General features: G+C 34.5%; 3 protein-coding genes across 3 annotated transcripts in view; 1 reads left to right on the top strand and 2 right to left on the bottom strand.

Annotated features, from left to right (window-relative positions):
• LOC118746971 (rho guanine nucleotide exchange factor 17-like) overlaps positions 1-24,216 on the bottom strand; it is a gene marked incomplete at its 3' end in the record, with an annotated part of 96,625 nt that overhangs the window by 26,986 nt on the left and 45,423 nt on the right.
• LOC118755362 (secreted RxLR effector protein 161-like) lies at positions 5,512-6,225 on the top strand. The gene has a single exon (XM_036490226.1). The coding sequence runs from the start codon at positions 5,512-5,514 to the stop codon at positions 6,223-6,225; it is 714 nt and encodes a 237-aa protein (XP_036346119.1).
• On the bottom strand, positions 9,815-13,558 carry LOC118747004 (rho guanine nucleotide exchange factor 17-like). The gene is made up of 2 exons (XM_036480998.1): positions 13,125-13,558; positions 9,815-12,584 (listed from the first exon to the last, which is right to left on the bottom strand). Exons 1-2 carry the CDS (start codon positions 13,439-13,441, stop codon positions 12,425-12,427), a joined length of 477 nt encoding a protein of 158 aa, XP_036336891.1. The 5' UTR covers positions 13,442-13,558; the 3' UTR covers positions 9,815-12,424.

Below are 24,216 nucleotides of genomic sequence, written 5' to 3'. Positions count from 1 at the left end.
TTGAAAAAAGTCAAAAAACAGTATCAAAAATCTCATCACGATTCCGTTAAAATTTTTTTGAAATTTTTTTAAAATATTTTTTAAGCTTAAGAAACTATTTTTATTTATAAAAAACTCCATTTTTGGAGGTATTTTCAAATCGGTCCAGCTCACTTAAATCTTAATATTTTTTGGAAACGTTTTGGTGGACTTCTTAAAATATAATAAATTTTATAATTCCAATGGAAAAACAGTACCGGTTTTTTTATGGGGAGTGATGCAGTCTACTATACATATATTCGTTTGGTAACTGAAAAACAAACACAGAAGTTAAAATACAGTTCTTCGTAAACCGCGTAGGCGAACGCATGAATTTTTCTGTACAATAAACGCGAAATACTACAGTGGCGTAGCACTGGGAAAACCTGTGCTTTATTTTCTTATAGGTTATGGGCCCAGTCCATAACCTCGCGGAGGTGTGATTTAAGAGCGAAAAACTCTAATAAATCGGAAAGTTGTACTCAAGTCGCAAAATCAAATAGCAAAATCTGCAAAATGACTAGTGTCGTACGAATGGAGCCGCTAAACGCGGAAAATCATGACACTTGGCGGCAGCGTTGCCAGGTTGACGTTTTTAACGTCATTTGGACGTTTTTTGTATCCTGTTGACGTTTTGACATTTTTTGTGTAAAAAATGACGTTTTTTAACTTCCCAGTAAATTTTCTTTGTTACTAAATCTTATAAGTAGAACTGATTTTGAATTATTTGCTTAATAAATCTTTACAATCTTTGTGTTTTGCTGCAGTTGCTTCAAAAGATTTTTTTCTGGATTCTTGGACTAAGGATCCCGTGTTCAAAGGCTGGTTGCGTAAACACTTGAGGTTACGAGGCTTGCTGTAATGTTTGCAATTGCACATTTAAAGCCAATTCAGGAAGAGCCGATCTATTGCAGCAGGCACGCTCGCAAAAACATCAAAAAAGCTGTGCAGCATAAAACGTCAGAAAAAAGTAGGCGACTTTTTAAGACTTCATTGAAAATGTAATGAACACAAAATAGACTGAAATATTAGGTCCATTCAATAACTTTTCCAGTAAGTACTTGCAGCGAGAGCGTAAAAGAAAAATAGGGAGTAAAATTGAGAGCAAGAGAAAATTTTCAGAAAGTTATTGAACGAAAAACTAGTAAAAACTTGCAACTTAAGCCATTTTGACACCTTCTGACGGTTAAATTTTGGCGCCCAATTTTCTTTTAAATTGGGAATAGTTCGCATCGTCATAAAAATAAAAAAAATATACAATAGATTTAAATTTTTCATCCATGTTTTAATTTCACTAATTATGTTTCATCAAATCATCCTCTTGAACAGTTTGTTTACATTTGAATTTGAAACATAACCTTACTTTTTGACTCCTGCAAGTTCCTGCTAGTAAAATTTTTACTTGCAAGAATTTGCAGCTCTCTCGGGTTGTTACGCTCTCGAATTCGCTCCCTCTTGCAAATATTTTGGATTATTGAATGCATTCCCAGTAAAAACTTGCAAGTACTAACAACGATTCGTAACAATTTTTTGATATTGAATGGACTTTTTGCTATGCTCCTTCTTAGCAGACCATAATTTAGCATTTTCGACAACCGAGCCCCTAACCAAATGTCTACAAAAAAAAAGTATTAAAAATCAACGCGATTATTTAGCCCCTTTAAACTTGCACATTATTGCCCTGAAATTTAATGGGCTATCAAACTGCATACTCAACAAAAATTCTAAAAACTCTGAATAAAAAGTTGAAAATCTAGCTGAAAATTTGCAGATTGTTTATAATTTTTGCACAATTTTTGTGGATTTATATTTTGATTGTTAATGAGCTTGGCTTTTATGGAAAAATAATAAACATTAAATAAACGAAAGAGAAACAGCCAAAATCGATCAAACTATCGATGACTTAATCAGCTGATCACAAGTGTATGTATAAAATGATTTTTATATTAACGACCAGTTTACAATGAATTTTAAATGTGCTCTGTCGAAATGACATTTTAATATACATTACGTACATATCGAGCCCTAACCGCCAATATAACGTAAGCGACAAAATTTTCTTTTTGATGCAGAAATGCACCTAAATGCTCAAGGAATATTTCTGCATCAAAAAGAAATTTTTGAAAAAAATTTCGCTTACGTTATTTTGGCGGTTAGGGCTCGATATGTACCTTTGTATACAATAAAAGCTTAATAAAAACAATTTTTTGTACATTCAATTGAAAAAGACGTTTTTGGGTAGGAAATGACGTTTTTTCAGACCAAGAATGACGTTTTCTCATGCCGAAGACCTGGCAACTCTGCTTGGCGGTTACAAATGCGGGCGATTCTCATAAAAAACGACTTGTGGTCATACGTCGATGGTACTAAAGTGTCCTACTGAACCTGCAGATGCTACTGTCTGAGTGAACGCTCAAAAAGCATGTGCGGACATAATGCTCGCTATGAGCGCAAGTAAATTGGGATTAATTGCGGAGTCCGAAAATTCTCGAAAGATGTGGATAAAGTTGGAAACCACGTATCGGTCGAAAGGGCCCGCTCGTAAGGCTACTCTCTTAAAGAAAGTGGCGCTCGCTCGGATGAAGGAAAGTGATGTGGTGAGAAACCACTTAAATTAATTTTTTGACGCGGTCGCTAAATTAAAACAAATCGGCGTTGAAATGGGCGACGAGTTGCTGGCTATATTGCTTTTGTACAGCTTGCCGGCCTCCTTCGAAACATTTCGGTGTGAGTTAGAAACTCGTGGCGAACTGCCGAAGCCCGAAATACTCCGTGTTAAAATCTTGGAAGAGTCCGAGTCGCGAAAAGCTTACGAAGAAAGATGTGACGGTGAAGCGTTGTATGCAAAAAACACTCAAAAGAAACAAAGTTATTCCAGGAACAACTACAACGTTGATAGCCGTTTTTCGAAGAACCAAAATCGCAAATTTACTTGCTATATATGTGGAAAAAGTGGACACTTCGCGAGAGAGTGCAAAACGAAAAACGATCAAAAGCAAAGTTCAAATAAAAGCGAGGAGTAATTCCACGAAAACCCAAGCGCGTCGTTGAATGTTACAGAAGCAGTGTTTTCGTGTCCGGAGGGTAGCAAGGCATGGTGCTTAGATAGTGGGTGCACGTCGCACATGAGAGCGGACAAAAACCACTTTGTGAAGCTATCCAAAATGAAACGAGTGCTTAATCTAGCGAACGAAAATTCAACGATGATAGGCGGTATTAGTGACGTAAAAGTTAACCCCATCGAAAGTGGTGATGTAAAAGAAATCACGCTGAGGGATGTGCTTTACTTATCTGACTTGCGAACAAATTTACTCTCTGTATCGAAAATAACCGATAAAGGATACGAAGTGCATTTCCGTAATAACGATGCGATAGTAATCGATAAGAATAGAAGTGTGTTATTTACGGCTAAAAGAAGTGGAAATTTATATTTCATGGACAATAATAATAGCGATAAGGCTTTCTTATCTGACGCGAAAAAGGACATAGATTTGTGGCACTGTCGAATGGGACATTTAAATGAAAGAGACTTGAAAGACATGGCCAGAATCAGTGACGTTTACGGATTAAAATTTAACACTGAAGAAAAACTGTCAGAGTGCGAAGTATGAAGTATGTGAAAGCGAGAAGCAAACGCGATCGGCTTTTCCTAAACATATAGGCAACCGCACAAGCGAACTATTAGAAATTGTGCACACTGACGTATGTGCCCGATGAGGTGTGAATCGGCCGGTGTATGAAATATGTCGTTACGTTTATTGATGACATGTTCAGATGGTGTGAGGTCTATTTTATTAAACGAAAATCTGACGTGTTTGTTGTGTTTAAACAAATTCAAAGCTGCGGCGGAAACGTTTGCAGGTCTCAAAATTAAATCCTTACAGACGGACAAAGGGCGCGAATATTGCAGCCGTGAGTTTGACTCATATTTGCAAGAAGAAGGCATCAAACGCCACTTCACAACGCCTCATACCCCACAGCAAAATGGGTTGGCCGAGCGAAAAAATCGTACTCTCGTCGAAATGGCCAGGTGCTTAATGAAACAAGCAGGAGTGCCGCCGTCGTTTTGGGCGGAAGCAATCAACACTGCCTGCTATATATGAAATAGGTGCACTACAAAGTCGACCGGTGAAGTTCCATACAAAATTTGGACAAATAAAACTCCGACTGTGGTACATATGAAAGTGTTCGGTGGAAAAGGGTACGTTTTAAATAAAGAAAAATCGAATGGTAAATTTGATTCGCGATCAGAGCCATGCGTGTTTGTAGGCTACTCATCGGAATCGAAAGCGTATCGCTTAAGGTCAAAAGAAAAGAAAACAATAATAATAAGCCGTGACGTGAAATTTATAAATGAACCCGGATTTGACAATCAATATGAAGAATTATATGAACCTCGTGAAGGGAATGGTGTGGAAATCGAATTACAACGCAATCGAAATTCAGAAAATAAAGATGTGGTAGTGAAACTCGTGTAAAAGGTCAAAAGCGTGGAGAAGGTCGACCGAAATTGTTGCGTTTGGGACAGATAGGTAGGCCTAAAAAGGTGTATAATCTAGTGTCGTCCAGCAGAAGTGAGTTTGAAGAAGATAACTTCGAAGAATGCGAAATGGTTTGCCTCTGCGCAGAGGAAGACGCATTGAACTGGAGTGAAGCGATGACTAGGAGTAACACTGTAACCTGGAAAGTAGCCATAGAAAAGAATACTTAGCGCAGATTCGCAACAAAACGTGGGACATTGTCGAAAGCCCTAGTAAAAGAGAGGTCGTTGGCAATCGCATCGTGCTTCATACCGAGGATAACGGCACGAAGAAAGTGCGCTTAGTAGCGAAGGGCTACGCACAACGACAAGGAGAGGACTTCAAGGACACCTACTCACCAGTGGTCCGTTCTATGTCCATTCGTTTTTTGACGGCGCTGGCAGCTGAATTTGATTTGGAAAATCATCAAATGGACGTCGTAACCGCATATCTGAACAGCGAACTGGAGGAAAGAGTTTATATGGAAATCCCAGAAATTCTTTTGGAAACACTCACGAAATTCAAATCCGGAGAGCGAATGGGTCAGAAGAGCTTAAGCGAAAAAGGGGTGAAAGAGCCGACCGAAGAATGGTTGAATGCGCTGCAGAAAACGTGTGTCTATTAAGGAAGGCGTTATATGGCTTACGTCAATCCGGTTTGATGTGGTACAACAATTTGACTGAGAATTTGCATGCGATAGGGTTAAAAGCTACGAATCAAGATCCCTGTTTATTCATCAGGCAAGAAGGCAGAAAGCTATTACTAACTACGGTTTACGTAGACGATTTATTATTAGCATGCAATGACAGCGAGTGGTTAAAAGACACAAAGCAACAGCTAACACAATCGTTCGATGAAAGATGTTGGACCTGCAAAGCGTTGCGTTGGTATCGATTTTCATCAATATTTAAAATCACACAGTGTATTTTTGTCGCAGAAAAACTATATAGAATCCATATTGGAGCATTTCAATATGAGTCATCGCAAGGCAGCACGAACTCCAATCGAAAGCGATTGTAAACTAACAAAACCCGAGAATGCTGACGAGCAAGCTATGGCGAAGTATCCGTTCCAAAATTTGATATGGGCGCTGATGTACCTTTCGGTAACTACACGACCTGACATAGCATTCGCAGTTAACTTCATGAGTCAATTTAACTCAAATTACGATGAGGAACACTGGAAAGCAGGGAAACGCATACTGCGATACCTTAGCGGATTCAAAGGCTACGGATTATTGTTCACGAAGAGCAGCAGAGAGATTTACGGTGTAGTTGACGCAGACTGGGGACCAAACCTCACTGACAGAAGATCTTATAGCGGTTATGCGTTCATATTAGCCGGTGCAGCAATCAGCTGGGAAGCGCGTAAGCAGCGTATAGTTGCGCTCTCTAGCACAGAGACCCAATACATGGCCTTATCCAAAGACTTGGGTATGGCGAACAAAAGAGTTTTACTCTTCAACGATAGCCAGAGCGCAAACAAATTAATACAGTGCATGGGTTATCGTTCGCGCACAAAACATATTGATGTGCGCCATCATTTTGTAAAAGAGTGTCACCGAAGCGGTAAGATTGAGCTGAACTACATGCCAAGTGAAGATATGCCGGCAGATGTCTTGACTAAAGGTTTGAGCGTCCAAAAGCATAATAAATGCATCGCAGCATTTAGCGTTTTACTTATGTAACAAATGTGGTCTAACGACTTGGAGAGGAGGTGTTAGAGCAGCCAAGCAGTTCGACAACATTTCTATTTATTAAACGCGCTGTATATTGCTATATAATGTAACGGAATATTTCCATTGTACATATACTATACATATATTCGTTTGGTAAATACAGTTAAAATACAGTTCTTTGTAAACCGCGTAGGCGAACGCATGAATTTTTCTGTACAATAAACGCGAAATACTACAGTGGCGTAGCACTGGGAAATCGTCTGCTTTATTTTCTTATAATCTACATATATATTTTCGTTAAACTCGCCTGACGCACCACTTTTGTTTGGTGTTTATGGGAATGTAACCCTTTTTTTTAACTAAATTTAAATGCCCAGTGCAAAAATTTTGGCCGCACTGATGAAGTCTGACAATTAGCCTGTTCCGGTAATATAGGATTTAACCCTCATCTGTCCTCCCAAAATTTGTCAAACTGATTCTTGCGTATACGCTCGTATATATACAATCAGATCTGCAACTTCTAATCAGATTTTTTTAAATTATAATTATGCAATTTTATAGCCCATTCGTTTTTAGTATAAAAAGTGCAAGTTTGAAGTTGCTATTTTTTTGTGGAAGGTATTGCTCATTTTCTTCGTACAAAATATAATTGTCGAACATACTTTGTATGAAAAAACCTGCGTGAAAAAATTGCCAAAAATTTAGCAACTTCAAAATTGCACTTTGTTGTATTAAAAAAGAATGAGCTATAAAACTGCATGCCTAGAAATTTTCAAACAAATCTGAGTAGATGTTGCAGATGTGTTTGTATACGATACGTATATGTACAGAAAAAATTTCTACTGGGAACGAACTGCGCATGCCCGGAATATTTTTATATGTATATTGATTTATCGTTCAGGCAAAATATATGTACTTTACAAAAACCCAGTTCATTTCGACGATTCATTTTTTTTTAATAAAATATAATTCAAAAATTGTATATGATCGTATTCAAGGAACTGAGGAGAGTTCATCAGAAACAGTCCATACTCATTCCATACACTTAAGTCTAGAGTACCAACCATTTAGCTATGCAAAAACCAAAAACAAAGAAGATGTAAAAGGTTGAAGTTAAATTTTTTTTATTTTTTTAAATATTAATATCGGTAATTAATTTTTCTTTCTCTTGGTGTACATAATGTATATGCTTTTTTATACTTTTAAACCGGAAATATTAAAAAGCAAAATATATATAAATATATTTTTATTTTAAATTGCGTTTATTTAAAATTTATTTTAAAAGTGGCTATAGTATGTACGCTGCATAAAAGTTGCTTACATTGTCTTTAAATTTGCATCAATACTTTTTAAATCGGTCAAGTACTTTCCGAGATATTCAGCCTCATTGCGTAAGTCATAAATTTGGGTAAATTATACTCGACAATATAAGCATTGTCTACTGTCGTGCTGAAAGAAGTAAATGACGAAAATCGCCAAAACTATGCAGTTTTTCCGTTTTAATACACTAGTCGAGTCGAGATTTTAGGCAATACCAAGAAAATTTCGATACGATTCGACTCTCGAAAAACGACTTGCATTCGACACGAATGGTGTCAGACTATTATAAAAAAAAATATTAAACATTAACCCTCTAGTAGGCCAATTTTTGTATGAGTTTAAAAATTCAAGAATGAGTGATTTTAGCACGAGAAATCCAAAAATTATGTCCATTTCGATCTGTGACAGTAACTTTTTCCTACAGGGGAAAAAACCAAGACCGTCTGGAGACGGGCGCGCCGATATACTTTGACCGTAGACGGTCTGTGTTCGAAAGCAATTTGCTCCATTTCGAATGGTGACATAATTATAAAACTTATATTAAAATACTGTGCTTTTAACTACAAAACCCACTGAATTTTTTTGTATCGAAAAATGTTTCAAAAGATAAAATTTCTTTAATTACGAAATTACTTAATAGCAAGTTATAATTAATTTTAACCGAGTCTTTCACAATCTGTGATTCAACTGCCGATTAAAATAAAACGGATTGACATAACGGATTAAAATTTACATTTTCGAATATAGAAAAAAATTATTATAGGTGCCCTAAATACGTGTTTAGTTAACAACCGTCTGGAGGCGGTTCAGCCTACTAGAGGGTTAAATAAACAAAAAATAATACGAGTTATATTGGCGTTCCGAATACTATTGCCCATGGCTGTATAAGAAATATAAACGAACAAATTTAACCTCATTTATTGGCTTTGTTTTTTATTTACGCCAAATGGTTTGGTATGGTTGACATCAGCGTAAACAGTTCCATCCTCATTGTTATTTTTTTCAGCCGATGGCCTTTGAAGCTAGAGCTGCGTGACCAACTGTTTTTCATGTTGCACTGTTGCACTGAAAATCTATTCAACAAATAATAATATTGTTTTTTTTTTTTTTTTTTATATAGGTAGCTAAACGGTTGGTATTCTAGACTTGTTCCCATTTACCACGACTATTTCGGACTATTTCTGTCCAAGTCCTGGAGCACGGAAACAGGCTAAATGTCATTAAAAAACAAACAAATGTCAAATTAAACTCTGAGTTTCTTAAACACCTCAATGAGAGCACTTGATAGTTGTTCATAAACACAAAATGTTAAACTCGAGTTTATGGATTAACGTGAGCATACTATTTCAATCAAAAACTTATGCTTCCTTGTTAAATTTACATTTGTCTGGGAGCACGTTTACCTGTGTGTACATGTCACTTAAGGATCCCATTGGCACTAACTGTTTCGACCCCAGCTTTGATTCGGTTTGATATTAGTTTTGAGAATTTCTAAATATGTATGCACTTATCAAGCAATAACATTGTATACATATATATGTAGTATTTAATTAGATACAAACATATGTAAATATTGTGTACGCAGGTAAAAATACGTTACAGTTCTGGTTTAGATATTGATTTTCACTTACATATTTAAGTAAATATATATATATTCTCTGTTTGGCACTGTATTAAAATTGGCCTTGACATACATGTATATGTACATACATATGTTTTATAAAAAATATATGTATGTATACATGCATTCACATAAATTTACGCTCATCTCTGTGTTGTCAATTCGACTTATTGATTGGCAGACTACACTTTAAAGTTATTCAATGCACCAGACGTATCCCAGTAGAAATTTTATGCTGTTGGTGGATGAACTTGCTGCTGTGTATACGTGCCAGTATAAATGAACCTTCATTGCCATTTAACACGTGTGGTTTCTCATATCGTATGCATACTCTAACCATACACTTGTACTACAGCTGTATGCATATGGCTGTATTCATATTTCAAACACACAAAAATACATTAATAGAACAGTATTATAGCATTCTTACAAGATATGTATCTCCATATGTAAATGCTACTTTCTGATACATTTTAATATGTGGTACAAACGGGTACATACAAAAAAGTAGCATTTACATATGCAAATGCATATCTTGTAAAAGCCCGTTAGTGCTGAAAATAATATCGCACAACACGTCCGTTCACTAAAATTTTTGTACAAGACTGAAAATATTATAAAAACTCCACTGCTGTATAGTAGTCAAATTTATCAAGAAATGTATTTAAAAAAACGCACGCTTGCAGTTCGCTGGAATTTCAATTTATTTGTGGAAATTCATGACAACACATGAGTTGTTCACACTATTTTACTCACACAGCAGGCATACTTCATGAATGCATACAACCGATTTCTACTGGGTATTTACATATCCATATACAAACATATGTATGTATGTATGCATGCATATACTTAAATACATATGTGCTATTAGTCTTGGCTTTAAATAATGGCGTTTTCGTTTCTACAAAAAGTCTTGCCTTCTCATAGTCCTCTTCTTAGAATTTGTGCATAGAGGGCAAACAGAAGGTAACCTTTTTTAGTAGAAACGAACTTTTTTCCGAATATACATATACTCAGCTGTACAATAACTGCATTTGTTTCATTTTATTTTGATAGCTTTAAATACATTTAAAAATTGTTAGATTTGCTTTAATTTAGCATACTTATTTGCATAATATAAACAGTTACAAATACAATCTATCTTCAGCTCATTGTACTCGTTTATTGTAAATAGTTATTAAGTAGTATCAATTTATTCAATTATTGTTCAATCGGTTCAAAAATATTTTTTTGGGATCTATGTATGTATGTATTTATGCATCAGTACCCGTTAATATGCTACTTATTAGGTATGAAAGTATGCTTAAACATCTACATATGTATATGTATATATGTATATTCTTTCCATGAATTATACATATGCTGTTACAGTTTTCTTTGATTCTTACCAAGCTTAAAATGCAAAAGGATTTTTTAAGAAAAAAAATCTCAAAAAAATCTCAAACAACTCTCACAAGCTAGATGTAAATGGTGATTTGTCTAAGTACATAGTATATATGTATGTATGTATGTGTGTATGTATACCTTTAATTAACTTTTTTATTATCTATTAGTATAGCAAAGGAAACACATTTTGGCACATTGTTCAGTTTCAGCTTCAGTATATTCATATGCTTGTTTCAATTATGTATATGTGTATATTTAGGTGGATGCTTAGTTTGTATATACATACATATGTATGTAAGTACGCCTGTACTTTTGAATTTTCTTTCTAACAAATTTGATAAAAAGTTATACATAGGTACACTGAAATTCACTAAATAAATTTTAATTAACTGTGCATCCATATGTATACAAGTATATATATATGTATAGCTGAAGTCTTTGAAAAAAATATTTTAAGTGATTTCAGAAGTTTTGATTTAGCGTAAATACATAAATAACGCTTTCGCACTCAGAGCCTATATTTCGTTCGAACTTTTACTAACTCGAAATCTGAAACAACATTTATGAGCAGATAATACTTTAAGAATTGCACACGAAACGATTAAATGCTTTAAATGAAAACAAAAAACAATAACCGAACTTGACTTAAATTGTTTTTTTTTTTTCAATTGTCCACAAGTAATTTTCAATATATACATAACCTTACCTTAATATAGAAAGTTCCTAACTCATTTTCTTTCGAACTGCCTAAAATAATTTAAAAACAACTACTACATCAATAAATTAGTTTGAAAGTTTATTACACCCAGGATTTTGAAGGAATTTCCAACTTAAGAACTTCAGTTTTTTAAAGTGTTGTAGCTACTCTGTAAAGTCACAAAAGCTTTAGAAAGGGCCTTTCTATACTAAGGTATGAATGTAGATATGTACATATCGAGCCCTTACCGACAAAAATACGTAAGCGACATTTTTTTCAAAATTTTCTTTTTGATGCAGAAATATTCCTAGAACATCTAAATGCATTTCTGAATCAAAAATAAAATTTTGAAAAAAGTCGCTTACGTCTTTTTGGCGGTTAGGGCTCGGTACGCACCTCACGCACTTACCATCAATTCTAAGTACATAGGGGTAAGTATGTATGAGCGTGTGTATATTTTTCATATTTATACATACATATCTGTGGGCATATGTATGTATGTAAAAATTTGGTAGTTGAAAACGTCGGAACGAAATTTAAAGTTTACGCAAATGTTAAAACGTATAAACAAACACTTACATTCTATACATATGTATGTATATGTAAAATTGTTTTATAACCTTATCCATTATTTAAAACATATTTGTATTCTCGCTTTTCGAATTATTAGAATCGTTTGGGCGGCAAAACAAGTGCCGCCGTTGATGTATGCCTATATGAATGTACGTAGGCGTGTGTTGTGTATGTGAGCTTTTCAGCAATAATACATAATCTCAATAACTAGTAGGTATTTAAGTCTACGAGTCGAAATTTTACATTCGCATAGCCCAATTGGCGTAGTCAGTAAAAATAAAAGTGTGCAAACAATTATCCGATTACAAATTATCCCGTTTTTTTTGGATATCAACGCTTGTTTGCGTTGTTTGTGTGTTTATGTTTTGTTTCATTATCCGTTCGGTAGTCGCGAAGCAGGAAACGTATTAACGCATAAAATTGCCTCTTTGCCAGAAAGTGTGTATATCGTCACTAAGTCATTGCATTCTACATATTTAGATGCTTGTGCTCGTGTGTCGATTGATTCCACGCTTTCGCCGGTACCCGCCCGGTCTACGCTGCCACCACTAGTTGTTGTTTTTCCACCGTGAAAGTAGTTCCTTCCAGCGATTCTTGCGGCGCCTACTTCAAATTTGCCATATAAGCAAATGATTGGTGCTGTCCTCACGACCGGCGATTTCGCTTAATGAATTCGCGCCCGAGTTACGGAAGTCTTCGTAGCCATCGCCACCAGAAATTACTAGAATAGTACTGGATTCCGGCTTTGGCTTCAAATGCTTCGCAGAACTACAAAGGGTGAAATGAGTGACAGAAAATTTTTAGAATATACGTATGTATGGCTGAGTTCCAAGTTGGTATATTGCAAAGCATCAGCTTCTTTTATTTCTAAACTATAACTGTTGGAAATGTCCAATATGCGCAACCATGTTCAAATGCCGAATTGGAACTTAGTGGCGCAAATTGGTCATTTCCATCAGCTATAGGTTAGAAATAAAAGAGGCTGATGCTTTGCAATATACCAACATGGAACTCAGCCTATATCCCACACCTAAAGTGAGCTAACTCAAAATTCAGAGAGAGAAATACAACTGCTTGTGGATCGTACCGGTTCAATGAAATTAATACAAAAAAAGGTATAACAGTAGTTTTTTAGTTAATGCAAATAATCATGAAGAAAAAAGTATTCGTATTAATTGGATGTAAGTCCTATGCATTGATTTATGAAAAAATCGCCATAATTTTATTTTGAGTTGATCGCACTTTAGGTCTAGGTGTGCGATATGTAAATATAAATATATGATAACATCAATAAGAAAAATGCTATACCTTTGGCTCCTGTACTCACTACTGCTCCCCGCATTTTCGGTATCACGGCCTGCTGAGCCTGTGCTACTGCAACTGACTTCCGAAGTTAGACCGCTGGTCTCAACAAATGTCAGGAAGCGCACATGTCCCGTGTGGCCGTGCGGTATTCCAGTAGGCACAACATTTTGCACTCCCTTCTCGAAGCCCTGCGCCGGAATTGTGAGCAAGACGCCTGCACTTGTGCCGATCCAAATGAGGTCTCTGCAGGATAGCAACGATGTGACACGTAAGCAGGCGGCTTTGTGCTGGCGAATGATCTCATCACAATTCGACAGCATTTTATTCACAGCCGGCGCCAGATTGACTTCGGCTATTAACTGGTGACTGCAATGTGAGATTTTCAATTAATTAATAAACAGAGCATATAACTAAATACATGTGCATATTTTTAAATCAAGGAATGAAACCGATTCAAACTAGCGTCCCGGTTTCGGTTTCGGTTTTGGTTCCGTTCTTTAAAATTTGTTTCAGTTCAGGTTTCGGTTTTGGAATAAAAAAAAACGAAACAAGTTTGATACACAGCAACAACGTCATCACCAGATTCACTTAAAAGTTTCCTTTTTGCTATAAAATTAAAGATGTATGAAAACTAAAATAATTATGTTCGTCAATTACACTGGATCACAAATTTTAATTTGATTTTTGTTCTCCAGACGCACAGTGCCGCCTAAGTGTGCAAAAATCGAAAAATTCGTTATCTGCAATGTGAGCTTGTTTGGTATTTTTGTAAAGACAATTTATCCCCTAAAAAGAATTAAACAGACATTTCTCCAGAAATCCACTAAAGTCGACAAATTTTATACTAAGAATTTTAATAAGAGCATAGCCATGGCTCTTCACAGAAAAAAATGTCAAAAATATATCCTTTGAAATAAAATATTGGTTTGACGTTTCTTGTTTCCATATACATAGATAGTAGAGAATTACAGGAATTAAAGGTTTGGAATAAAATTAAACACAGGGTGTCCCTGCGGTGTTCCAAAAAAACAGTTTTTTTAAACAAAATTTCAAAAGTTCTAACTTTTAATGGAATGGATAAAAAATATATGTAAAAATAGGTTAGTTTTTAATATTTTGTTAAATAGTACGGGCTTTCAGCTTTCAAAAAAAGAAATAAAAGCCTGCTCATTTTTTGCACTTTCTGAAGTAATGCGTTTTTCGCTAACGCATAAAATAATTTTTTTAAATTTTTTGTCAGTGCCTTGAGATCTGCACGATTCGTTCCATTTTCAAAAATGAAGTGTCAGATTAAAAAGATTGACCTATGGACAATAGAAGGTTTCATGATTCAATAATACAAGGTTAGATAATTATTGACAGCTGCGGTTTGACACTCCCTTACAAAAGGTTGCTTTTTCGAAGGACGGAGAAAGGGGAAGAATGAAATCTCTTGGTGCGAAAATGGTACTAGAAGAGTAGGCAATTAGTAGTGAATTTCCTTTTGTAAATTCTAAGGTATTTGCAGGAAATCTGGCATTTTAAACGAAATGTTGAACGTAATATTGATATATCTACGTGAATTACGTAATTTATGTGCTATTTAGCTGTATAAAAATTGCAAAATGACTTAAAATTAAAATAAGACTACTATGAGATTGATGTAAACATCCAATTTAAAAACAGTTTATGTCTTCATCAGTTAAATATGCTTCATATGTATATACAAATAAACATATTGCACAAAAGCTTATACTTTATTTCATACCAAAGCTACACTGTTTCCATGTAAATTTGGAAAGAAGCAACACGGTGCCTCTGCTAAGGGAGCGGTGCGAGAGAGACAACTGTCAGTTTATCGAACCTTGTATTATTGAATCATGAGAAGGTTTATTTTGTTTAAATAGTTGCCACCTGTTAACAAATTAGATTGTTAAAAAATTATATTAAAATTTTTTTATAAGTTAAATGAATTATTAAGAGATGGGTATCAATCGAACTGTGTTAGCTACATCTAGAGAGTTGCTACCTGTTTAAAAAATCAAATTCCATTTGAATTAAAGGAATTAGGTAATTGAGATAGATAGGTATCACCATAAGGGAGTAAGACGAAAGAGGTTTAAGAAGGTTTTAGCTTAATAATATTACGAATAGGGTTGCCACCTCCTTGTAAAATCGAGTTTAGTTAAACTAAAATAATAATTACGTCATACCATAGGATAACGCCTTCGTATTTGTTGTTTTATCACAAATACATACATTGTCAATCAGTGATTTGTTCTGATAACATTCCTTTTAAATGACTGGACTCTTAAATTAACTCAGGAATGTTTTTACTCTCCACTTATTTCTTGCTAAATATGTAAAATTTTTTCATTTGTCTGATACTCACATTGATATACATATTTCAGTTACCTTATTCCCTTAATTAAAGTGAATTTGATTTTTTAAACATGTGGTAACCCTCCTACGTGTCATTTAGAAGTAAAATATTTTCAAAACTAGTTCAGTTGATACCCATATTTTAATATCTAATTATTTTAACTTATTAAATAATTTTAATAAAATTTTTAACAGGTGGCAACCCTTTTCAAAGGTAAAAAACTTTATTGCACATCTACAGGCCAAGCACTGTCATTTGCCACCTTTGAAAATAGAACGAACTATATGTACATACCTATGTAAAAGCCACAAGAACCCAAATTTTCAACTTCAAACTCCATTTACAGTGAAAGTATGAAAGTTATCCAAAAACCAATTGCATTTTTGAATTAAGCGTCCTCAATTTTACTAAGAAGCGACTTTTCATTTAAATCCACTATCCAATTTGTATGTAGAATCGCCCGCTGATTCCAAAAATCGAGTTAATTTTTTATTCTATGGATACGTTTTCGAGATGTTTACAATTTACCGTTATTCAGCTTAAAACAAAAGGTGGTGCCACTTAGTTACTTATATCTCAGGAACCGATTTAACCAACTGAAAATGAAATACGGCAAATGAAAGCTAACAAAGTTTTCCATAAACCGTCTATACATCACTTTCTGATAGGACTGACAGTTTCTTACAAATTAATAATTAATCATTCCAGTTTTTTTTATGAAAAAAATAAGAAAATCAAATTTTAACAGGAAAAAAATTAAAAAACTAACAGGTTCTGTGTAAAATTTTTGCCTTTGTACTAAAGCCTGTTCTGTTACAAAAAAAAAATCAAGTTACTAATGAAGCAAATCTATTGATAAACAAAGAAGTAATGAGTGGTGAAATGAAAATGCGCAAAGATTTTGTGTATGAGAAATGAGCAGGACATAATGTTACTCATACGCCATGCGCATATAAGTAGCTTGCTTTACTCATTACTTCTTTATTTATCAATCGATTTGCTTCAATAGTAACTTGATTTTTTTTGTAACAGAACAGGCTTTGGCATAAGGGCAACAATTTGACTCAGAACCTGTTAGTTTTTTAATTTTTCTTCTGGTTTTTTCATACTTTCCTAAAAAAAAAATCTGGAATGATTAATTAGCTTGTCAGAAACTATCAGACCTATCTAAAAGTGATGTACATACGGTCTATGAAGAATTTTGTTAGCTTTCATTTACCGTATTTCATATCAATATAAGTTAAACCACTTTTTGTTTTAAACTGAATAACGGTAAATTGAAAATGTTTTGGAAACTTATTCATAGAATAAAAAATTAAGCCGATTTTCGGAATCAATGAGCAATTCTTAATAGGACTTAGATAGTGGCATCCATTGAACGGTTTTGCCATAAACCAGTGTTATTTACTATCAAAATGACTTCTACCAAATAACCGGTATCATATCGGAGATTCATTTATTAGGCATCTTTTTGCGAAAAGTTACTTTGCCATAATTACTACTTAAGAAGAATTTTAGCAAAATATTGCTGACTTTGGTTAAATAAATAATTTATTTCAAAGTAATTTATATTTATTTTGGAGGTAAATATAATTTGTGGAAAGTGAAGTAAGGCGAAGTAAAATGAATTCGTGAAATGAAGGCTTCCAAAGTGAAGTGGAAAACTTCAATTGAAGTGACAGCTTGCGTTGGCACTTTGCTATGATCGTAGTAAATTTGCTACAAATTTCGAAAAATTGTAAAATTTGCTACGCCACTACGTCGTGAACGTACTGCTATAATCCGAAATATGAATTTTTTTTACCAGAAAAACGACTTTTATGATTGTAAATTAGAAAATGAATGATATCATAGAAAGAACATTTTCGAAGACCCACTTTAACTTTTGGCAGTTATTCCATTCTATGAAATATTTTTAACAATATGTATTTGTGATGAAGCTTGAGAGGAGAGAGGAAACGCTCTTTGGCCTCATCGTCCCGTACTTCGTGTACGCGGTCGTAAACGTTTGCTCTGAGTGTGCGAATGGAGGTGGAAAATTTGGAATTGGTCTAACGGAAATCGTGAGATGATTGAGAAGAATAAAACCTAAAATTTTACTTAAAATCTAAGGCATTTGCTACTCATATAAAACGATACAAAAAAAGTTTAAAAATAAATTTTAATTGATATATTGACCTTTGTCGCCTCACCTTTATATCCGGCTACTCAGCTACATCACAAGCTGCATTCACGGCTGAGTTAAAACTACTATATATGTGGAAAACAGTGCACATAAATGGCAAGAGGAAAATCCAAATGTATGTACGCTTGGGCTCCGTGGAATTAACTACTAATCGCCGGAGCGGCATCATATCCTTCGCCATAAAGGTACGAATAACCTATGCCAACTTCCGACAGATACTTCTTCACAACTATCGTAAAATAAAATAGGTGATAAAATTAAAACTTTTTACCCGCGTTTACATATTTCTGGGTTTCGCCGCCCCTTATGCGACATTTAGTTCGCATCTAAACCGCCTCATCTTTCCACTGCTCTGGCAATCGCATAGGAATTGGAAACAACTCACAAGAGATATGAATTCGACAACATATTCGATGCAGGGGGTTTAGCTAAGTGAAATCAATGTCCTAATCTCGATTATAGTCGTAGCATTTCCCTCATTATAAAATAAATCGTAACACTTCAACACCAATGGCCATTGATCCTACAAGCTCTTAGCTTTGGCAAGTCACCGCTCACAAAAATACCAAATGAGTTACCCAAAAGCCCGATAAGCAGCTGTAAAACTACCTAGGAAACCAATAAGTTCTCTAAGATCCCATCAACATACCAAAAAATCAGAGAGTTAACTAGTTAGTGAAGAAAAGGAAATTGGAAGAAGATATATCTGCTGAATATTTAATAAGACCAGCGCAAGTGTATTTGCGCATTTCGTTCAATAAGTACTATTTGCATTGTACTCTACTCACAACACATTGTTATTCTTCTTCCGCATCAATACACTACTTGGCGTTCAGAGAGTAAATGCTTTACGTACTTGCTACTACTCTACCAAAGTACCCTGCAAGAACAGTGACTATCATTTGAGTGGCAAGACTACAAGTTTCTATCAAATTCTAAAGGGCAGTGTGAAAAATCTGATGTAAACATTTGGGTACATGCGATCTTCCGTCTTCCTCCAACTTATGGTCTTATTTAATGGTCTCTTTTTAACCAACGCAACATTTGCAAATGGGTTAGTAAGATAAACAGTGTTGCCAGAACTTTTTGGGCCGACCGGCTAAATTGGCAAAAAAAAGCGGCTAAAAACGGCTAAAATGTTTTAGTGAAATTTCACATAGACCCTGGCAAAAAACGGCTAAAATGTTTTAGTGAAAATTCACATGCTTTATTTAAATAAATTGCAAGAAACGAAAGACTAGTTAACACCATTAATTTATATCGAGTGTATATTCCTCATTATAAAAATGAATCACTATTGTATATATCACCTGAATTCATTAATTTTAAGAGATCGTCATCTACAGTAAAATTATGGCAGCATTTTTCTTCACGTTTTAAACCGTATCTTATATATAAAATAGCGTTTAACGTTTTAACGCACATTGGATTTCTTTGCGTAGTTTATTTTTTATATTCATTGAACTAAATATTCGCTCTATTTCTGCATTACTTATAGGCAAAACAAGAAAACTAAAAACTAGGTTGGAAAGGTCAGCAAAAGGGTTTTCTCCTAGGGCATTTCGAAATTGATAAACTTCGGCCCATAATTTTACAGTTGAGTCTAAATTACTCCAGGTATGTAACGTTAACCGTTGCCATTGCATCTCTATGGATGTTATTTCGTCGGCATTATATTTGTGTTTTTGTTGCTGTAGTTGAACAAATACTTTTGGTTTAATTACTCTTAATGCATTTCCAACCGAAAAAAGTCAATTTTTTTTAGTGTGGCAATATTTGTAGGGAGGTGTTGGCGTAATTCCTTTATTAAAGTGATAATAAAATAGCGACCATTTTCTCGAATTATTTTCTTGGCTTCGTGGTCAAAAGCGTTTGTGCTTACTTTTGTTTTTAAATACTCTTCAAAACTGTGATAAAACTGAGGAAATGGAGCAAGGTATGGTTCCAACGGGGAGCATATAGGATCAAATGTGTCCGCGCTAATAACCACTAGGGAGCATAGATGCGAAAGTAAAACATTGAGTTCATTAAAAATCTTCATTGGGTCTGCATTATTGCTTTCGAACAACTTGTTTACTTTTTGCACCTGAAAATTAGGCAAATAGTAAAATCGGCTAAAAACGGCTAACTTTTTTTTACAAACCGGCTAACAAATCGGCTGCCGGCTAGATCAAATTTTCTCCGGCTAGTTGCTATCAAAACCGGCTAAATATAGCCGGAAAACGGCTAAAATGGCAACGCTGAAGATAAATGAGAATGTGTTAGTTTCCATCACACAATTATTGTAGGGTAGGTAGTCTACTTTCTCTCATCGCGTACGAGAGATGTTTGCTGCTGCCAAAAGGCAAGAATGATAGAATACAAGATTGCGCCAATGAGAGAGGATTTTTGAGCGTAATTTTTGCGTGACGTCATCTTGGTGCATTTGCGAGAGAGAAATGCCAAAACGCATATAAAAATATGTAAACAATGCAGAAAAATGTGTTAATTTTAATATTACATGGCCCAATTTTGCAGGAATCAATAAATATACAAAGATTGATTAATTAGGAACACGTAGCAATAATTTTGGACATGTAGCCCTTTAGATAAGTACGATTTTTAGCACATGAAAAAATGGATGTATTAACAGTGTTTGCAATTTCATGTAGACCAAAAGGAAGGTGTGCAGCAAAGTGAATTTTTGGACTTGCCATTTTAAAAAGCCAAGCAGAGTGCATATTTATATTTGTGGACGGTAGCCAACCACCATAAACTCCACAGCTGTTGACCCCACAGCTTTTATTTTATGACTTTTGTACCATTTTCGAGAGGATGCATGAGTGTGGCTTTTTTGGAAGCAAATATTCTATGTCAGTAAAACATAATTTAAGTTGTATAATAATTTGGGCACTGTATTGTATTAGGTACGTAACAGCGCGGTAAGATGCCGCTTGAATTAGCGCCTGGCGACCTTATCAACTGGTGCATTACCTCATACCAGCACTAAAAAAACAGGTACTAACAAAAATAAGTAGGTAGTGAAGTTCATGTATGTTTCAATAATTGTTTAAAACCACGCAGAAATATTAACGCACCAATATTAAAATTGTTATTTGGTTTTTTCGTATGCTCACATTCAACAATTGCACCAAGATGACGTCACGCACACAGCTCATTCTGTCAAAATTACAAAGAGCGGATTAGCGGTACCGCGATTGGCGCAATCTTTATTTCTCTCAATCGTGGCCAAAAGGGAGTAGCAAATCTGCTCTCTGTATACATGTATTACTGTAAGTACCAGTGATCGGACTTCTACCACATTGTGGTAGATCTGCCACTTTTTTGAGCATCTACCACACAAGGTCTGAAATCTACCACATATTCGCGTTTTTGAATAGTTTTATTTTTGCTCGACATAATTCTCTTAATTTTAAGAGCAAAAATTGTCCAACACTAAACACTAACAACAGGCAGAATGGGAGGATAAAATAAACCATAAAATAGTAAATTTTCTCAATATTAAAATTTTCGTCAGGAAACATGGTTTTATTGTGTTAAATTGCAAAATATATGATTTATAAAAAAGAATAAATAGCGAAAATTGCGGCTATTTTTGTGAAAGCATTAGAAAATTTCAGTGCATCTATAGTTTCTAAAGCGTTGTTTACTTTTACTTGAGAATTGTCAAAATCGGCAAATCCTAATTAGCTGTTTCTGGAAAGTGCCACATTTGAAAAGCTGGTAGCACTCCGCAAAGTTGCAGAAATCTTTCAAAATATGTTCGAAAAATATCTTGATATGGAAGGAGCTGCTTTACACTATCAAGGAAACAAATTGCCAAAACTCAACGGAATTTTTAGCAACTTCAATCTTGCGCTTTTTTATACTAAAATTACTTTCTTTAGATTCTGATTAAAAAGTTTGTAATTTAGGTGAAACCTTGCAGAATATTTTTAATTTTTGTACAAAGTTTGATCCAAAACCTCATATAAAAAAAAATATATATATATAGCTCATGATCCACTGATCGGATCTTAATCAGATTAGTATGGGACCACCTCTGAGACACTACCTTTCCGATGCCAAAATTATCGAAATCGGTTGACGTGGTCCAAAGTTATGCGGTAACATACATAAAAAAATAAAATAAAAATATTCCGACGAACTGATAACCTCCTCCTTTTTTGGAAGTCGGTTAAAAAATAACGTTAATTTAAACAGTTGCGTAATGTGAAATTTTCATAAAACTTTTGTACTTAAACAGGTTTTAAAGCTACATATGTATGTACTTAAATTTCTAGGAAAGTATTATTTCTCGTTTTTAATTTTGTATAGAACTATTTTCAGTCATTATACAACAAATAAGTGGTTAAAAACAACAACCTAAGCTAATACGAAATAAAATTATTAGTAGCAAATCACAAATTTCAAAAGTTATTGGGAAAAGTAAAGTTTAAATAAGTTAAAGTAAAGTAAAGTAACTATGTGTCTTTAAGCTATAAGCAAATAAACATTGACTGCCTTAGTACAATACACCAACTAAAGGAGGAAAACAAAGCACTGAAAGTGAAAGTAGTGAAACTGGAGGGTAGACTAAATTGGAAAGAGCAAAAACAACTAGAAAACTGAGTTGATATTGTTGGAGTGCCGAATGTCAACCACGAAAATACAAAAGAATGCTTAAGTAAAATTTTCAGGGATGCATTAAAAGCGGAGGGTTCTGATGATAATGTCAGGGGATCGCGACCGTCAAGAATGTGAAAAATATTATTTACGTAAAGCTCAGATCTTCAGAAAGCAAGAAAAAATTTTGATGGCAAAAAGGATTGGTAACAAGGATCTGAATACGTCACTATTCTCGGGTGAAAGCGTTAAAAATATATACGCTCATAACTGCTTGACTGGCTACAATCGAGCTTTATTTTTAGCTGCCAAAATGTTGAAAAAGGAAATTTAGGAGTTTTAAATATTTATGGGTAAGTAATTCAAGATTATTGATGACAAAATCTGAAAATGATAGTGCTGTTGTTTTAAGAACGTTTGATGATCTAGCTGATTTTCCTTTGTGAGTTGTAGCATTACAATACTCTTGTACCTAAAATATGAATTTAAAATCCATTTTTATAAACAACAGCCCTATCGTTAAAGTTATTTCTAATTTAAATCTATTATCAGAAACCAATACTTTTACTGTGTTGCATCAAAAGGTAAGAAGTCTTAGGCGGAATTTCGACTCTTTAGTTTGCAATCTTGAAGTTCTTCGTAATCTTCCCGACATTGTGTTCGTTTCAGAAATTTGGATATTTTCGTATGAAGTTAATGATTACCATATTCTTAGCTACAATTTTTTTGCTAATACTAATGACTCGTATTCAGCAGGTGGTGTCGGAGTTTTTGTACGTATTGTTTATGAGTGTGAAGTCCAACGTGCTAGTCTTTCAAGAGCTGACATTATAAAAATATCGTTAAAAATAGGCTGAATAGCTTCGTGTGTGTATATAGGTTTCATTCGCAATCTTTCCAATTATTCCACGAGGAATTTTCGCGTCTTTTATGCAAGGAAAATGCTGCAAATCTTGTTGTTTTAGGAGATTTCAATTTTGATTTATTGGGTTCCAACATTACACTAGATAACTATCTTACACATATAGCGAACCATGGTTTACTTTCCTTCATTAATGACACTACTCGGCCTGATTCAGGGACCTGTATAGACCACGTGTATGGTCGCTTTAGTAATATGGACTCTCACATGTTTGCAGGTATAAATCTGGATTTCGGAGTCTCTGATCATTACTTGGTTGGTCTTCAGATTAGTAATTTGAATATTAAGCGAGATAAAATTAGCAATAATTTATCAGATACCAAGGAAAACGATTTCAGTGTTCTCGCTGAAGACCTTCGCCATGAGACTTGGGAAAATGTTCACGCTGAAACGGACGTAAGTAAGGCGTATAATTTATTTATAAATATACTCACAGAACCAGGGACCGTAACGGTTATAACTTTTATTATAAAAATTACTTTTTAATCGTTATTAATTGAGTTTATTTTTTGCTCAAAACATAACGATTATTTTTTGAGTTTTATTTTTTACTCAGAAAATAATCGTTATGTTTTGAGTTTTATTTTTTGCTCCGAAAATAATCGTTACGTTTTAAGTTTTATTTTTTGCTCGGGAATTAATCGCTATCTCTTGAGTTCTATTTTTTGCTCAGGAAATAAAACTTAACTTTAGCGTATGCGTGAACAGACAGGGGGCGGCTACATTGAACTTTTAACGCCACTGTGGAGTAGATAATGAAAATACAGAGAGCAAGATACAAGGGCGGAAACAAAGACAAGGGTAACGATAAAACCACAGACAATCACAAACTATTGAAGGATCACGCCAATGATAAAGATGAAGAACTGGACAAAGTTAAAGATAAATAAAAAGACAAGGATTAAGATGTAGACAAAGATGAAGATGAATAAGGTGATAAAGATGAAGATGAAGATGAAGATGAAGATGAAGATGATGAAGATGAAGATGAAGATGAAGATGAAGATGAAGATGAAGATGA

The sequence above is a fragment of the Rhagoletis pomonella genome, unplaced genomic scaffold (assembly GCF_013731165.1).
Source record: "Rhagoletis pomonella isolate Grant_MI unplaced genomic scaffold, Rhpom_1.0 Rhpom_scaffold_00001, whole genome shotgun sequence".
Taxonomy (NCBI): domain Eukaryota; kingdom Metazoa; phylum Arthropoda; class Insecta; order Diptera; family Tephritidae; genus Rhagoletis; species Rhagoletis pomonella.
This window is presented reverse-complemented; position numbering and strand designations above follow the sequence as displayed.

Excerpts from the sequence above, each read along its gene's own strand:
- LOC118755362 (XM_036490226.1), top strand. The coding sequence starts at position 5,512 with ATGAGTCATCGCAAGGCAGCACGAACTCCAATCGAAAGCGATTGTAAA.
- LOC118747004 (XM_036480998.1), bottom strand. The coding sequence starts at position 13,441 with ATGCTGTCGAATTGTGATGAGATCATTCGCCAGCACAAAGCCGCCTGC. Across the intron at positions 12,585-13,124 it reads AGTGAGTACAGGAGCCAAAG|TTCTGCGAAGCATTTGAAGC; the intron begins GTATAGCATTTT and ends CACCCTTTGTAG.